The 15,000-nt window shown below is 40.1% G+C and overlaps 1 protein-coding gene and 1 long non-coding RNA gene across 4 annotated transcripts in view; one reads left to right on the top strand and one right to left on the bottom strand.

The window, feature by feature from the left end:
- The window catches only part of LOC143293838 (uncharacterized), a 21,577-nt gene extending 13,206 nt beyond the window's left edge, over positions 1–8,371 (top strand). The window contains exons 2-3 of one of the 2 annotated variants that reach the window (XR_013056812.1): positions 681–796; positions 8,138–8,371. This is a non-coding gene — a long non-coding RNA (uncharacterized LOC143293838). Of the gene's footprint in view, positions 1–680; positions 797–2,513; positions 3,240–8,137 lie in introns of those variants that run through there. The other variant, XR_013056813.1, reaches the window with a different exon arrangement.
- Positions 8,372–9,501: 1,130 nt separating this feature from the next.
- The window catches only part of LOC143288336 (EF-hand calcium-binding domain-containing protein 6-like), a 63,226-nt gene continuing 57,727 nt past the window's right edge, over positions 9,502–15,000 (bottom strand). For both annotated transcript variants that reach the window (XM_076596712.1, XM_076596721.1), the window contains 2 exons: positions 14,364–14,535; positions 9,502–13,223 (listed from right to left, as the gene is read on the bottom strand). In XM_076596712.1, coding sequence (XP_076452827.1) covers positions 12,954–13,223; positions 14,364–14,535 — 442 coding nt within the window. In that variant the 3' untranslated portion in view covers positions 9,502–12,953. The remainder of the gene's footprint in view (positions 13,224–14,363; positions 14,536–15,000) is intronic.

A 15,000-nucleotide genomic window follows, 5' to 3' on the forward strand; every position in this document is an offset into this window, starting at 1 on the left:
GTTCTCAGGCGTTTGTGTGACATTTCGTATAGCTGTGGCCTTGGCTTTCTTTTTTAAATTCACTAATCGTCTCCTTCCTGTCTTTCTCCTTTTTTTAAAGCAAACTCAGGCATAGTTCAAATGCTATCCTTTAACTTTTGAGACAAACGTTTTTAAGACCTTGAGTGTCAAGCATTCACGCATGCACGCACCAACGCGCGCAAACACACGTACATACATACATACATACATACATACATACATACATACGTACATACATACATATACATACGTACATACATACGTACATACATACATACAACTGAAACATTGGGATTTTGCATGAACACACACATGATCCAAAAATGAGGGGACCAGCAGTTGAACAGAAATAAAATCGACAAATGCTAGTATGCAATTCTCTAATAATGATACTTTTATTAACAAATAGTTGTTAGCGCACACACACAAAAAAAAAACCCAGAGTAAGGCCTGATAATATGTGGATGCGCATTCAGATCGTCTCTTCTAGAGAAAGTATATGTCTGGCATAATTATCTGAAGCGATCTGTTCTAGACATTGTCCCAAAGTGAACACCAAAGCTTGTTACAACTGCACCTGGTACTGTTGTCGTTTTCATTGTCAACGTTGTTTCATTTTGTTTGATTTGTCTTTCTAATGTTCGTATCGTTGTCTGTAGACGTGCTGTTCGAACTCTGGGGCAGCCGGCAGGACCTGAAAGAGACAGCTCTCTTCGTCACCAAACATGAGTTGACTGTGTGACAGCGAATGCAAAGAAGACTTGTTCGTCGTATCGTGAGTTCCTACTCTTTCAGCTTCCGCGTTTTGCACGTGTTGGGGATTTTTTTGGGTTGTTGGTTTTTTTTGTTTTTGTTTTTGTTGGGGGTTTTTTTTTGGGGGGGGGGGGGGGGGGGGGGGGGGCATGTGTGTGTTTTGCACGTGTGTGTTGTTGTTTTTTGCATGTGTGAGTTTTGCATGTGTGTGTTTGTTTTTTTGTTGTTGTTGTTGTTTATTTGTTTGTTTTTGCACGTGTGATTTGCACGTGTGGGGTTTTTTGTGGGGTTTTTGTTTGTTTGTTTGTTTGTTTGTTTTTAGCTTTTTTTTGCACGTGTGTGTTTTTTGGTAGTTTGTTTTTGTTTTTTGTTCGGGGGGGGGGGGGGGTTGTACGTTGAGAGATGAGGAGTCAGCGCAGGGTGCTGCTTTCGGTTGGTCATGGGGTTGGTGTCTGAGGACAAAGTAATCAATGGTCACACGCCATTTTTCTGGAGGTAACGACCACTCATTTTCTCCAGTGTACTGAGAAGAGAAGGGCGAGAACAGCGTTGTTGCAGCTGCTGTTTGAAAGCAATCAACGATCAAACCGTATCGCTTTATGCTCCGCCAACCAGACTGCTTCAAGGCTCTGGAAACTGTTGAACAGAACTCGGAACACAAGCTGAACAGCACTAAAAGACCATATTTACATTCTTATAAATGAGTAACCTTTTGTATCCTTTAAATAATGGAATCAGATCAAATGAAAACAAGTTGCTTTTTTAACACAAAATATCTCTACCAAAAGAATCGAGCAACTATGTATCAAACGGGTTGCTGGCATCTTATCAGAGACAGGACCAGCCATGATGTAACTTTGTGTGCAGTTTGGGGAAAGGGGGGGGGGGCAGAGGAGAGGTAGGAAGAGGCTGGAGGAAGGAGAGGGCGCTTAAGTAAAAGGTCACAGAGAGGTCACAAACAGCATCCTGTTTCATTTTCTGAGTGATTATTTTGTGCATTTTTTGTGATTATTAACATCTGCAATTTGTAGTGTTGTCTTGGTGTATATATATTTTGTTTTTCTCATCTGGGTCCTCGTGTGCTGGTGTGTGGTTTAATGCACAAGTGTATATGTATTGTTTCATGCGAGGCGCTTATAGCCCATTATATGAGGAGTTTGCGCCATGCAAGTACTATATCGTTATTATAATTATGGGGAGTTTACGCCATATATGTACTGTATGTTACTAATACTACTACTGCTATTACGACTACCACTACTACTGTTCTTACTATTATCATACCGACAGCTGTCCCGAAAGAAGTTCTCACAAAAGAGTGAGCCGTGAAGACAGACCAACACAGAGACTGAGGCATACAGGACAGGAGCCTTTTGTTGTTGAACTCATTATACACAGTTAATAAGAATGACAATCAAAACTGTTGACAACAGGTCGCTCCAGAAACTTTCCTCCAGATGATCTGTCAAAGTTCTGAAAAAAGAGGACATCTAGAGCTTCAAAGACAACCAGGGGCCATTCTGAGGACATATATGAACGGTGAATGTAGTTATTCACGGTCATGTACATCAATGCAAACTCGGAATTCACAACCTCAAACCCGGGCAAGCAAACCAAACGCCTGCGCATGCATACAAACTTATGATTAAGTTTAACACATTGGTTCTGCCTGGAAAACAGAACAACTCTTTATTATTGTTTTGTCTCTGATTTGTTTCTGTTTTTAATCTGTCTCCAAGAAACTGGGCCACTGTCGGGATGCATCAGGGGAACTGCCGCTGTGTTTCAACGACATTTCAGTTTTTCCCAGGTTTCCCCATGCCTTGTGACACGTTTCAAGCACTTGATTCGCACTCTGTCTGCGTGTTTCCGCTTTTGTAGCCCTCCGATTGGTCAGTTTTAAATTATTGTATCTCACACAGCAAACCTCATTTGCTCTCTCTTCCTGAGAGTCTGTGTATGTAAAGTGGGTGTGTTTCAAGGTCTTAGCTGATGCTCTCACCCCAGCCATTAGCCGTCCGATTACCATCCTGAAGCCTAATCGTTTGTTTGTTTCCTGGAGCTTTATTCAGATGGTCTGTTTTCCGGGAAGTACAACGGCATTTTTTTGCAAGGGAGACAATATCATGTTCAAGACAAGTTTGGTCGCTTTTACCGTGTTGACATGAAAACCAGAAACTGAATGGCTTCGTTGTTGCCTTTTCGACCCTTCGCCATTAGAAAATACAACGCGACGCGAAAGGATACAATTCGAGAGAATATGATACAGTACAATTCAATACGGTACAGTGCAACACTGAAAAGAACATTTTTGTGATGAAAAGGTTAAAAACTAAATTCAGGGTTATGGACAAACTAGTAGACTTTCGTGAACTTAATTTGCTGAAGTCCTCTTCCTTTCCGTAACAATGTTTTTTATCCACTGTCAGGCACACTCTCGTCTCCGCGTTCATTATTGGATGAAAATAACTGTCACTATGACAAATACTCAAGTGCAGAGGATTTATCGATGCACAAATGAAAATATGACTGGTGCAATATCCGAGTGGTTAAAACTTTGGACTTTCAATCTGAGGGTCCTAGATTTGAGTCCCTGTCGCGATGTCTGTTGAGTTGAGACCAGACAGTTTTTTTCCGATCTCCCAGGTGAGCAGATGTGGAGACGTGCAATTGCTTGAACCCACTTCGTGTGTATGCTCATGCAGGAAGATCAAATTCGCATTAAAAGAATCGCGTTCGGTGGGTTATGGAAACTCGAACGTACCAAACATGCAAAACGATAAAGTTACACTGTTGGGCAGCGAAGAATGCCAAGGTAAAATGAAGTTACTGATGCCCAAATGAAAACACCACACAGATACGCTACAATTATTCAGTTGGGTAAAGAAATGAATAACAGTTCTCGTATCCATTCCGTCATGATCATCTGTAACTCCTAGTCCTGAACACTAGAGATCAGACACACATTAACACAGAGAGAGGGGTGGCTGAGACGTACTGTGAAACACACACACACACACAATTATAAAAAAAAAAAAACAAAGAGTACGAAAGAGATATGCATGTTCTTTTGAAACTCCATCGCTAAATGAAATTAATTTTTGACTCACTTGTGTAAACAAAGTGAGTCTATGTTTTAACCCGGTGTTCGGTTGTCTGTGTGTGTGTCTGTGTGTCTGTGTGTCCATGGTAAACTTTTACATTGACATTTTCACTGCAAATACTTTGTCAGTTGACACCAAATTTGGCATAAAAATAGGAAAAATTCAGTTCTTTCCGGTCATCTTGTTTAAAATAATATTGCATCTCTGGGATGGGCACAAAAAAAATTAAAAAAAGAAGCCAGATTAGATGCAAACTGCATTTACTGTTATATTTATTTTATTTATTCTCTAAAGTTGGCACTTTGATATGATATTCTGACACAACAACAAGAGCAGTCATTGTTATCATTTTTTGTTCAAACAGGAACTTCTTTTGCTAAGCATGGAAGTTATATTTATTTTGCAAACGTTTTGGTGGAGATAGTAAAAAAAAAGGGAAATTAATCTGTAATTAATGCTAAGGGACTTAATTTGCTTTAAACTGATCTTTCTCATCTTAAACATTACATTTTGAAATTATACTCAATACATAAAAAGCTTGTGTGTGTTTTACTCTCAGTGTAGAGCTTTCACTATGTGGTCTTTTTCGGAAAATATTAAAATCAATACGACGAGTGGACTTTATAGATCTATTAGCTGAGCCCTGAAGACCATGGGCAAAAATCAATTGCGTACACACATTTATACATGTTCAAAGTGCGTGCTTATATTCTTCGCGAACGCGAACGACGCCATTTTGTTTCAAGTTGTTGACCTGCCCGTTCAATCCTATATTCAATGGACAATACACGATAACATGTGATGGAAAGATGGAGAAGGAGACCATTAAATATTTATTCAGAAAAAGATTTGTGAACGCCTCATCACTTACTGGATTATGCCCCAAACTGCCATAAAGATATCCATAGAATCAGTCGGAATTCACAGTTTAAAATAATAAACCATGAGAGTTAATACCCTTGAGTTGATGAAACGCAAAAATTTCCAGTCTTGACTTTTCTCAAAATGAAGTCCTTTTCATTTCATACAACGTTTAGAAGTACTTGTACTTGGCTCTACATGTTATTAGTTTAACAAAATACTCAATTTTCATATCAACTTTAAAACTATAAAACTAGAATGAACATAAAAGAGAAAGTGAATCGACCGTGTCAACCAGGTGTAACTAAACTTGTACATCTATCTAGATCCAGAGAAAACGACTAAATGTTGCAGTGTGATTGCGGCGATAGCCACGTCTCCTTTACCGCGGACTTAAAAAGAATTTTTAATTGTCCTTAAAGATTTTTTTAATGCCCAAGATACACCAGAATAATATGATTTGAACAGCGTTCTCACTGCGAATACCGCAATCAATTTATCGCCCTTTAAAAAAGCATGTTTAGATATTATATTTTTGAACGTCAGTTAAGGAGTCACGATAGTGTAATGAATAAGACAGTTTCTTCTCATCCGAACATGCGGGGTTCGAATCTGCCGTTAGGACTTTTTTTTTTTTTTTTTTTTCTTTTTCTTTTAACCCGAAGCTTTATAATAACAAATACAGAACACATTTTAAAGATTAGATTTTTTTTTAAAGTGTATCACAAGTGAGTCTTGAAGGCCTTGCCTCTCTTGTTATTCATGGAAGCTAGTGTAAGCAGATTTTAAATTTTCGTGAACTGAGCTGGACGAGGTCTTTTTAACGTTATTTGAATTAACCTTTCAGCATTGTTTTGTTTCCACTCTGACTGGTTTTAAACGGATGGCGTTTCAGCCCTAGAAATGCGGTCGACTGGAATATAGACAACATGATTTGATTTGTGTAAGCTTAGACTCAGTCAAGTTCACCAGGACCGAACGAGAAAGTGTGTGTGTGCGGGGTTTAGGGGGGAGGCACTTCTCCAAGGTAGGTCAAAACTCACTATATACAAACATACAAACAACCGAAACAGAACCAAACAAAAAAATCGGTGGACTATCAACGATAACTGTAACAGTTGAAATTATACAACTTCTTCAGCTTGATTGGAGAGTCAAAGAGGTGGCAGCTGACGACATCAAAGTTCATGGTCGCCGTGCAGAAGATTAAAGATCCGCTTTAAACTGGATTCCGATCCGGATTTCAGTCCGTGTTCGTTGTTTTGGGCGGACGCTCACTGATAGAGGTGATCTATCTATTCCTGCCTAACCCCCCTCCCCATCCCCCCCAGTCCACCCCCATTACCCTCAATGCTTCCCTACCTCCGGACCTCCCCACCCCCGCCCCTCGCCATCCACCCTGTTCATCCCACTCCGCTTCTGCGCGCTCTCTATCGTTTTCCCAAAATCTTGCCACACCATCTGTGTGTGTGTGTGTGTGTGTGTGTATATATATATATATCACACACACACACACACACACACACACACACACACACACACACACACACACACACAGAGTTCGTAAATGAACCCATTCCCTCTTCCCCCGTCCTTCGCCCCTTTCCCATATGAGTATGCATGCCTGTGGCCGAAACACATTAACTATCTGAATCTGAATTGCTGTCTTTCTCTGTCTGTCTGTCTGTCTGTCTGTCTGTCTGTCTGTCTGTCTGTCTCTCTCTCTCTCTCACACACACACACACACACACACACACACACACACACACACACACACACACACACACTTCTTTTGCCTGAACTCTCTGTGCGTGCGTGTTTGTGTATGTGTTGAGTGAAGGAAAGAGGACGTCCCACATCCTTCCCATGACCTGTCCCCTGTCAGTGCAGATTTGCGAAACTGTACCAGCCCAGAGATAGCAGCGAACCACCCTACCTACAGACAGATGAGCAGACGTACAGACATAGAAAATTTAAAATTATCTGTCTACGATGTCTACGATCAAACAGAGATAGAAAAGGCTTGCTGTTGATTTTCATTTTTAAAATATTATTTGTATTCATTTTGACTGGTCTATGATCAGAGACGGAGAAGGGTTACAGCTTATTTTTCTGTATTCTATTACGTCTACATTGCTTTTTTAACGCAGCAACGGTTGCCGAAGCGCGTGCGCGCATTTAAGTGTATGTGGGGGTGTGCCTAGATTGGAAAAGTATCAGCAGTAAATACCTCTTCACTCATATTTTCACTAGGCAAAAAGAAAATCTATCAGACGTGAAAGGTGTGGAGCAGAGGCGTTGAAATGGTGAACGTTTCGTTGTAAATGTCACTTGGAGTATGTCACTCTGATTTTCTGAAAACGTTTATCCTTGTGATCCATTTCATCTGACCAGAAACTTTGTGAAATTTCAAAGCACAATTGCTGAACTCTTAGTGTATACAGCAAGGAACCCTCCACAGCTAGACAAGAAATACTGTTGGCAGATCCTCGGAAACAACTGGTGTTCGGTGGAAAAACAGCTCACGCATCTTTCATGTAACCCTTTTTTTTTTTTGCCTGCAAATGTGTACCAGTAGTTTTGTACTGTACTGCAATGCGTTATCTTGTACTGTAGGCTACAGTTTTCCATTTTGCGTTTTCATATTTACTACACTGATGATGAATCTACATTTATACATGTGTAAAATTGCTGAAATGTATTTTCACCCAATTGTGTACATGCACCCCTGAGGTCAACAGTGCTGAAACCTGAAATGACTTCCCACTCTCTTTTTTCTGTGCTGAATTCGGGCGCAGTCCCGATCTGCTTTCAATGAAACAACAAAACAGCGTCTCTCGCGAGTACACAGACTCGACGCATGAAATGCAATTCTTCATGGTACCAGGGTGGTCTACAGTTGAAGACCGCTTTGCTTATATTAATTCGTGATGGCCAACGGTTTCACTTCTTCTTCTTCTTTTGCGTTCGTGGGCTGTAACTCCCACGTTCACTCGTATGCACACGAGTGGGCTTTTACGTGTATGACCGTTTTTACCCCGCCATGTAGGCAGCCATACTTCTTTTTCGGGGGTGTGCATGCTGGGTATGTTCTTGTTTCCATAACCCACCGAACGCTGACATGGATTACAGGATCTTTAACGTGCGTATTTGATCTTCTGCTTGCATATACACACGAAGGGGGTTCAGGCACTAGCAAGTCTGCACATATGTTGACCTGGGAGATCGTAAAAATCTCCACCCTTCACCCACCAGATGCCGTCACCGTGATTCGAACCCGGGACCCTCAGATTGACAGTCCAACGCTTTAACCACTCGGCTATTGCGCCCGTCAACGGTTTCACTGAAGTGTCGTATCTGTGTCTTCTTTGTGGTGACACTTCCTCGTCTTTTTGCAGACCCTCACTTTGGTTATGCTTCCGTGGATTTTTGCCAGAAGCAATGCCCACCGGTGTACGTATGGGTGTCCGCGTGCAGTTCTCTCACATCCCTCCGACAGACACGCTTGAGGAGCATCTGAGGCAAACAGTAAAGGCCCTTTGTCAGCAAGGAGTTTGCCACACGGTAATGTCCTACAGAAATTAACGGGTAGGCAATGGTAGGCAAGCCTCGTCTGTTAGAGTGGATTAAAGTTGAACACGAGTGCTGCTCGGTTAGGTAATTTGTGGATGTGCTGTTTTGTGTGTTAAATGAGTGTCTTTATGGTGTTGGTCACGTGACTCCTAAAAGCGTGTGGGAACTGTGTAGTTCTTCTCCTGGCGGCACCAATGACATAGGGAATCACACCCATGTCGGTGACACTGCCACGTGAAGAAAAGAAGATAAGAGAAAGACGTAGAAAAGGAACAGAGACACAAAGATGCGGAAAATGAAGGAAAGACAAAAAAGGAAAGGGAGAAGGAAAAGCTGGAAAAGAAAAGGAGAAACTAGGAAGGGGGTGAAATAAGGATAGAAAAGGGATGGAATGAAGAAAGTAACGAATGAATAGACCATCAAGAAAACGGAAGAGAGACAGATACAGAAAAGCAGTAAAGAAGAGACAAGCCGCGCCTGATTGATAAGGAACTTTATTCACGTGCTGTCAGAATAATGTAGAGTTAATGCTGATTCTTGGTCAGTGTGGTTACAAACACTTACATACAGCTTGTACTTCATGCAGGACAGATCTGATATTAAGTTTCAGTCAACTGGACGGAAAAAAGAGTATATATATATATATATCCGTGTGTGTGTGTGTGTGTGGTTTATAATCAGGTATATATTCTATATGTATATACCTATATATACACATATTACAGTCTTACAACTGAATCAACAGCAACAAAACTACAATGACAAAAAAAGAAAACAATGAGACAACAAGTGTAGACAGAAAAAAATAACAATAAGGAATTAAAAACAAACGTAAAAAAAAGATATATAAATGAACGGTGATAACCCATGACACGAACAGTGGGTGATACTATATACAGTAGCAACACTTATCACTTTAAAACATTTATTAATGTCTTTTTTTCTTTAAATACATCTCAAAAAATAGATGTGAGCACACCGAAATCAACGTGGAATAAGCTTGGTCATGTACTGAAGAACGCACTCTTGTTTAGTTCTCAAAGAGAAAGAAGAGAAAATAAAGAAATTTTAAAAAAAGAAAGGAAGGAAGGAAGAAAAAAAAAATGAAAATCAGTTAAACTTTTAAACAGAAAATAAAAAGAACTAAAAACAACAAAAGAAGAACAACAAAAGTCAAAACCAAACAAAAAAGCACATGGTAAAAGTTTAATGACACAGTGGCCCAAAAAAATAGGTTCTTATATTGGTTATCACCCATACGGTACAGCACGCATGTACTGCTATCACAGAAATCCATTTAAAGAAAAACCCAAATCAGTATCCTCTTCTGTGTGACGTAATCATATTGTCAACACCAAAACTGACAAATTAGAGGCCTCGTGAAATGAATAAATCGGTCAGTCATGCGATTTTTTTTTTCCAGCCAGTATCCTTTTACATGTTATCAACATGACACTGGCAAAGCTGAACTAAAAAGAAAGTATGAAATGAATATTCAGTCATGCAATGTTAACTGTCTGCCGTGACGTCTTGTACATAGAAAGGACTTCGCTAGTTCAAAATGCTTTCAAATAATCAGCGGTGTATGTTTCTGAGCACTCATACTGTCAGTAAAAACACCGATCCTCTGCCTTGTTATATGTTGACGTACATGGACATATAATGGCATTCGTTTAAATGGAAAAACAAGCAAATGCACGCTATATTTTTACACACGTGCGAGTGGTTCCTGTGTGTGTGTGTGTGTGTGTGTGTGTGTGTGTGTGTGTGTGTGTGTGTGTGTGTGCCTTGCCAAAAATTATTCACATATCCATGAAAGCAGTCTGAGGGGGTATTGAAGACCAGCGACTTGCGAGCTAAAGGACAAAGACGAAAGATAATGATTAGGGAAGACAGAGACAGAAAGGGAGAGAGAGACAAAAAGAAGGGAGAAATAAAGAAGAGACAGATAGCGGTCAGAGAAAGAGACAGAGGCATACAGATGATGGGGGTCCAGCGAATGTGTTACAGATGTTGGGGGTTTGGTGTGTGTGTGTGTGTGTGTGTGTGTGTGTGTGTGTGTGTGTTTGTGTGTGTGTGTGTCTGTGTGTGTGTGTGTGTGTGTGTGTGTGTGTGTGTGTTTGTGTGTGTGTGTGTTTGTGTGTGTTTGTGTGTGTGTGTGTGTGTGTGTGTGTTTTTGTGTGTGTGTGTTTTATTTCCAAGATGACTTGGTTTTGATCAAATGCAGAACAAAAGTTGAATACACCATCTCCAATGATAAATGCGAATTTGAAGAGAATGCCAACAAGGTGAACTGAACCTACTAACAGCAAACAAAATATTGAGATATTTCCTTGAGCAATCAAAACATAACACTGAAGTACCAATGACAAAGCAACCACAAACATTAACTACTGCAATATAATAACTTTAACAACGCGTATTGTATATACACACTAAGGAATAAAACGGTAAGAACGCACATGGAAGGTTCTTTTTACACGGATGATCACAGCTGTCTAGAAACTAAGAAAACTTCTTCACCATAATACTGGGAAATGGTGCAAGAAAACAACAACTTTTGCCTACAACAACAAATCCATAAAAATGCATGTCATATAAGATTGTACAACATGTGTGCCGATGTTAACAACCAAGAAAATGACACAAAGCCCTAGCACTGTACTTTTGTCTACTGTTCAAAGCAAACGACCATTAACAAAACATTACACTTCCACTACATGTGCATAATATTCTGCAAGTACTCAAAGCAATCACAATGAAATATAAACCAAGAACTAACAACAGGCTACCTAACAGTTCAACTGTGTTAGAATACACTCCATATACAAATGTCGAAAACGACAACAGCCAATACAAAAATATAACATGATGTAACCCAATACTGTAACATCGTATTAAAATACAAATGTATGTAAAAACAGTGTATGAAATAATTCATAAATATGAATGTTTTACATTCAGTTTCATTATCAAATTTTCAAAATACCTCTGGCGATAATGCAAACAATACCGCGACAGCCAACTGCCGTCACACAGGCACTCTTTCAACAACAACAACTACTTAGATACACAAAAATTCCATAAAATACGTCTGGACATGATAGACAATCACCAGTACTAGCACTGCTTTTTTGGATGAGACTGGGTTACAATGTACAGTATTAAATCAGACGTGTTAATACTGCTTATGTAGCATAACATTTTTAATGTAAATATATAAAGCAATGGAAAGCCATTTTCGAATATGGATCAAAGTAGTAGTAACGGTCTTGTACGAAGTTCATGAGTGCGAGCCAACATGCATGTGTCCATGGTGGTAAAGAGATAAGGACCAGAACTTTAAAAAAATGATATTGTATCACTAAATTCCAAGGGTTAGATCCTTCCTTCGCATATGCTTTTTGGAGCTGACTGATTTACAAGAATGAGTGAGAACAGTTTTAGATAAACAGTAAAATATATTAAACAAATGGAAGGATCATTACGTAGAAAATATTAAAAATTGAAAAGAATGGAAATTTAGCTCCAACGTCAATCTTATAGTTTACAGGTCAGTAAACAGCTTTTTTCATGAAACTATGAATAAAAGCAACAGCAGGGGATCTAATTCTATTAGACCCACCGTCGTGTGCGTACTTCATTTATCGCCAGTCGACAGGAAGAAACTTTGTTTTAAAAGAAGCAATGGGCTGCATACCATGGGGATACTAGGGACAAGGGAATAATACTTTGTATTCATCTTGAGCATTTTACATCAACTAACGGTGGTTAGGAAAGAAACTACAAGACACACGCAAGCTCAAACGCTAAAAAAAAAAAAAGCACAAATCGACCAAAACAATTTCAATCCTGTGGCAGAGAAGGCCGAGTTGTTTAATCAAAAGACTAACATCCCTGATTTCGGACCTTGTGTCCAACGTAACTCATATGATATTGATTTACCGATACACACAATGTATTTTCCATGCTATGTTTCTGTCAAATCTCTTCTCGTTCAGAACTAAGGAGTGACATCACCAGCAATCAAGCATGCATGATCCACACTTCGGTTAACGGTCATCAAAATCAAAATGAAAGTCTAGTTCAGTGGGCAGCTGGAGAGACATGCAGGCACAGAACGACTTATGGACAATGAAACAATGACTCACAGCCAAAACAGCGACAATAATAAAAAAAGGTAACAACTCACAAGCATCACATTTTTCCCTGTTCAAAATCTCCCAACAACAAGAAAACAGACACTCGTTAAAACAACAAACAAAATACAACACACGAGAATCAATTATTGTTGTTGTTTTTCCAGCTCACAACTTCAACTGACAACACGAACAACAAATGATAACTAGTCACACAAAACACTTATTCAACAAACTACACACACACACACACACGCGCGCGCGCGCGCGCGCACACACACACACACACACACCCGCAGTGGCAGGAACAACAAATAACACTAGTCACACATAAAAAACAAAACCAACATTATTACAACAAACATCTTCCAGGACCCCCCCACCCCCAACACACACACACACACACACACACACACACACACACACACACACACACACGCCCGCCACAAACCAACTCGACCCACTTCCTACAATCTCTCTCTCTCTCTCTGTTGGTCTCTCATCACACTTTCTGCTCCGAGGCAGCAGTGCTGATGGAACGGACGCTGCGGCGACTCTCGGGTTTGAAGGTCTCCTCGATGAACTTCTCGTAGTGGATCTTCCCGGACAGGTCCCGGTCAAACTCGGTCATCACGTGGTACACCTCGTCCTCGTCCAACAACACGTTGGCCAGCTTCAGCACGGACCGGAACTCCGGCAGGGACAGGTAACCCGTGCCGCTCACATCCAGCTTCCGGAACGCTCGTCGTATGTTCTTCCAGTCCCCAGCCACCTGTCACACACACACAGGGGTTCAGATGTAGGTATATATATATATATATACACAATATATATATATTGATGTAAAAACATATCCAAAAATCATTCAGATTAACTTTTTATCTCAGTAGAGAAATCAAGTGTGACGATGTTTGTGATACATACAGATTGTAAGCGAAACAGTAAAAGTTGGCATACAACATATAAGGTTTAAATGAAAGTCTAACTGGTAGGACATACAAGCAATATTCACTGGAGGGACATACAAGCAACTGGCAGGACGTGCAAGCAACTGGAGGGACATACAAGCAGACACGCAAACAAAGAACACGATGTTTATTACGATATACGATAACATTCAAAAGTGAAAATTTATGCTTTAGCAAAATGTCTACAATCATCAGCATGTGTGGCAGGACATTAAACAAATGTTTTCCTCCTCCTCCAAACAGACAACGGCTTATAGACAAGGAAGCAACAGTCCACAATCAAGATCATCTGACAACCTCATACCAAAGACAGAAAAAATATGTATGTGGGTTTGTAATTATTCATCCGACTACCAAGGCCATCACAAAGCCATGGTGCAAATATGTATATGTTAAAAATAACAAGCCCGTAGTTTATATTTTTTTAAAGTGTTATACACTTTTAATTGCTCTATTTCTTTTCCTCCATTGTTTTGTCGTGATTGATTCCTTTGTTATTTGTGTATCAATTTAATTCATCTGTTCTGACATTGTCAAGTCTGCACTGAAACTGAAAAGTAAAAGAAAAACGTGGATGCGAAAAATGATAATAATCAAGTTTAAAGCATTTTTTTCCTGTTCAATATCTCACGACGACAACAACAACAACAAAAACAGGAACAGTTTTGCCGATGACAGACACCACACACACACGACGTTAGAAAGAAGTCATCCTTTTTTTTTTATAATGGAAACAAAAGGCAAAGCCATCATGGTTCATGAACGATTCCATGTGAATGTACAATAGAAATAACTGCGGGGACACACACACACACACACACACACACACACACACACACACACACACACACACACACACACACACACACACACACACACACACACACGGTTTCTTTTCTTCTTCTTTTCTTTCTCATTCAATGAAAAAAAAAAAAAGCAGTCACCTTCTGGCGCAGCTTGGCAGTAATGCCATGCAGACCCTTCTGCGGCGGCTCCACGATGTCGGTGATGGGCAGTTCTGGCTGCGGATGCTGCAGCAGGGACAGCATGTTGTTGCCATGGCGCCACGTCTGTTTACGGCTGGCAAACGGCTTCAGGAACTCCACGTAGGACACCCTGTGTGGTGCAGGAGGACGAAGAAAATGATAAGAAGGAGGAAGCGAAGAAAGAGGAAGAAGAGGAGAAGGAAGAAGAGGAGGGGGAAGAAGAGAAGGAGGAAGGGAAATGTACAAAGAGGCAGGAGAAAGTGAGTCAGAGGATGGTGGCTTGTATGTAGTGATTCGTGTCTTGGGTTCTTTTTTTATTTGATGTTTTAAAAGTCTTTTCACATTGAGTGATATTCGATGTCCTTGCTCCGTTTGCTTGTGTTCTAATCTTGTCACGTCTCTGTTTGTTACTGACCCTCTGATTTTTTTCTTCTGGTTTTAAACTGGACAATAAAGACATAATGCTATTGTTATTTGTTGTGTTGTTATTCACTTCTGTACTCCTCTCTCTCTCTCTCTCTCTCTCTCTCTCTCTCTCTCCACATATATATACATCAATCAATCTATCTATCTATCTGGTCCATTTCTGAAAGGC

Source organism: Babylonia areolata, chromosome 1 (genome assembly GCF_041734735.1).
Source record: "Babylonia areolata isolate BAREFJ2019XMU chromosome 1, ASM4173473v1, whole genome shotgun sequence".
Taxonomy (NCBI): Eukaryota; Metazoa; Mollusca; class Gastropoda; order Neogastropoda; family Buccinidae; genus Babylonia; species Babylonia areolata.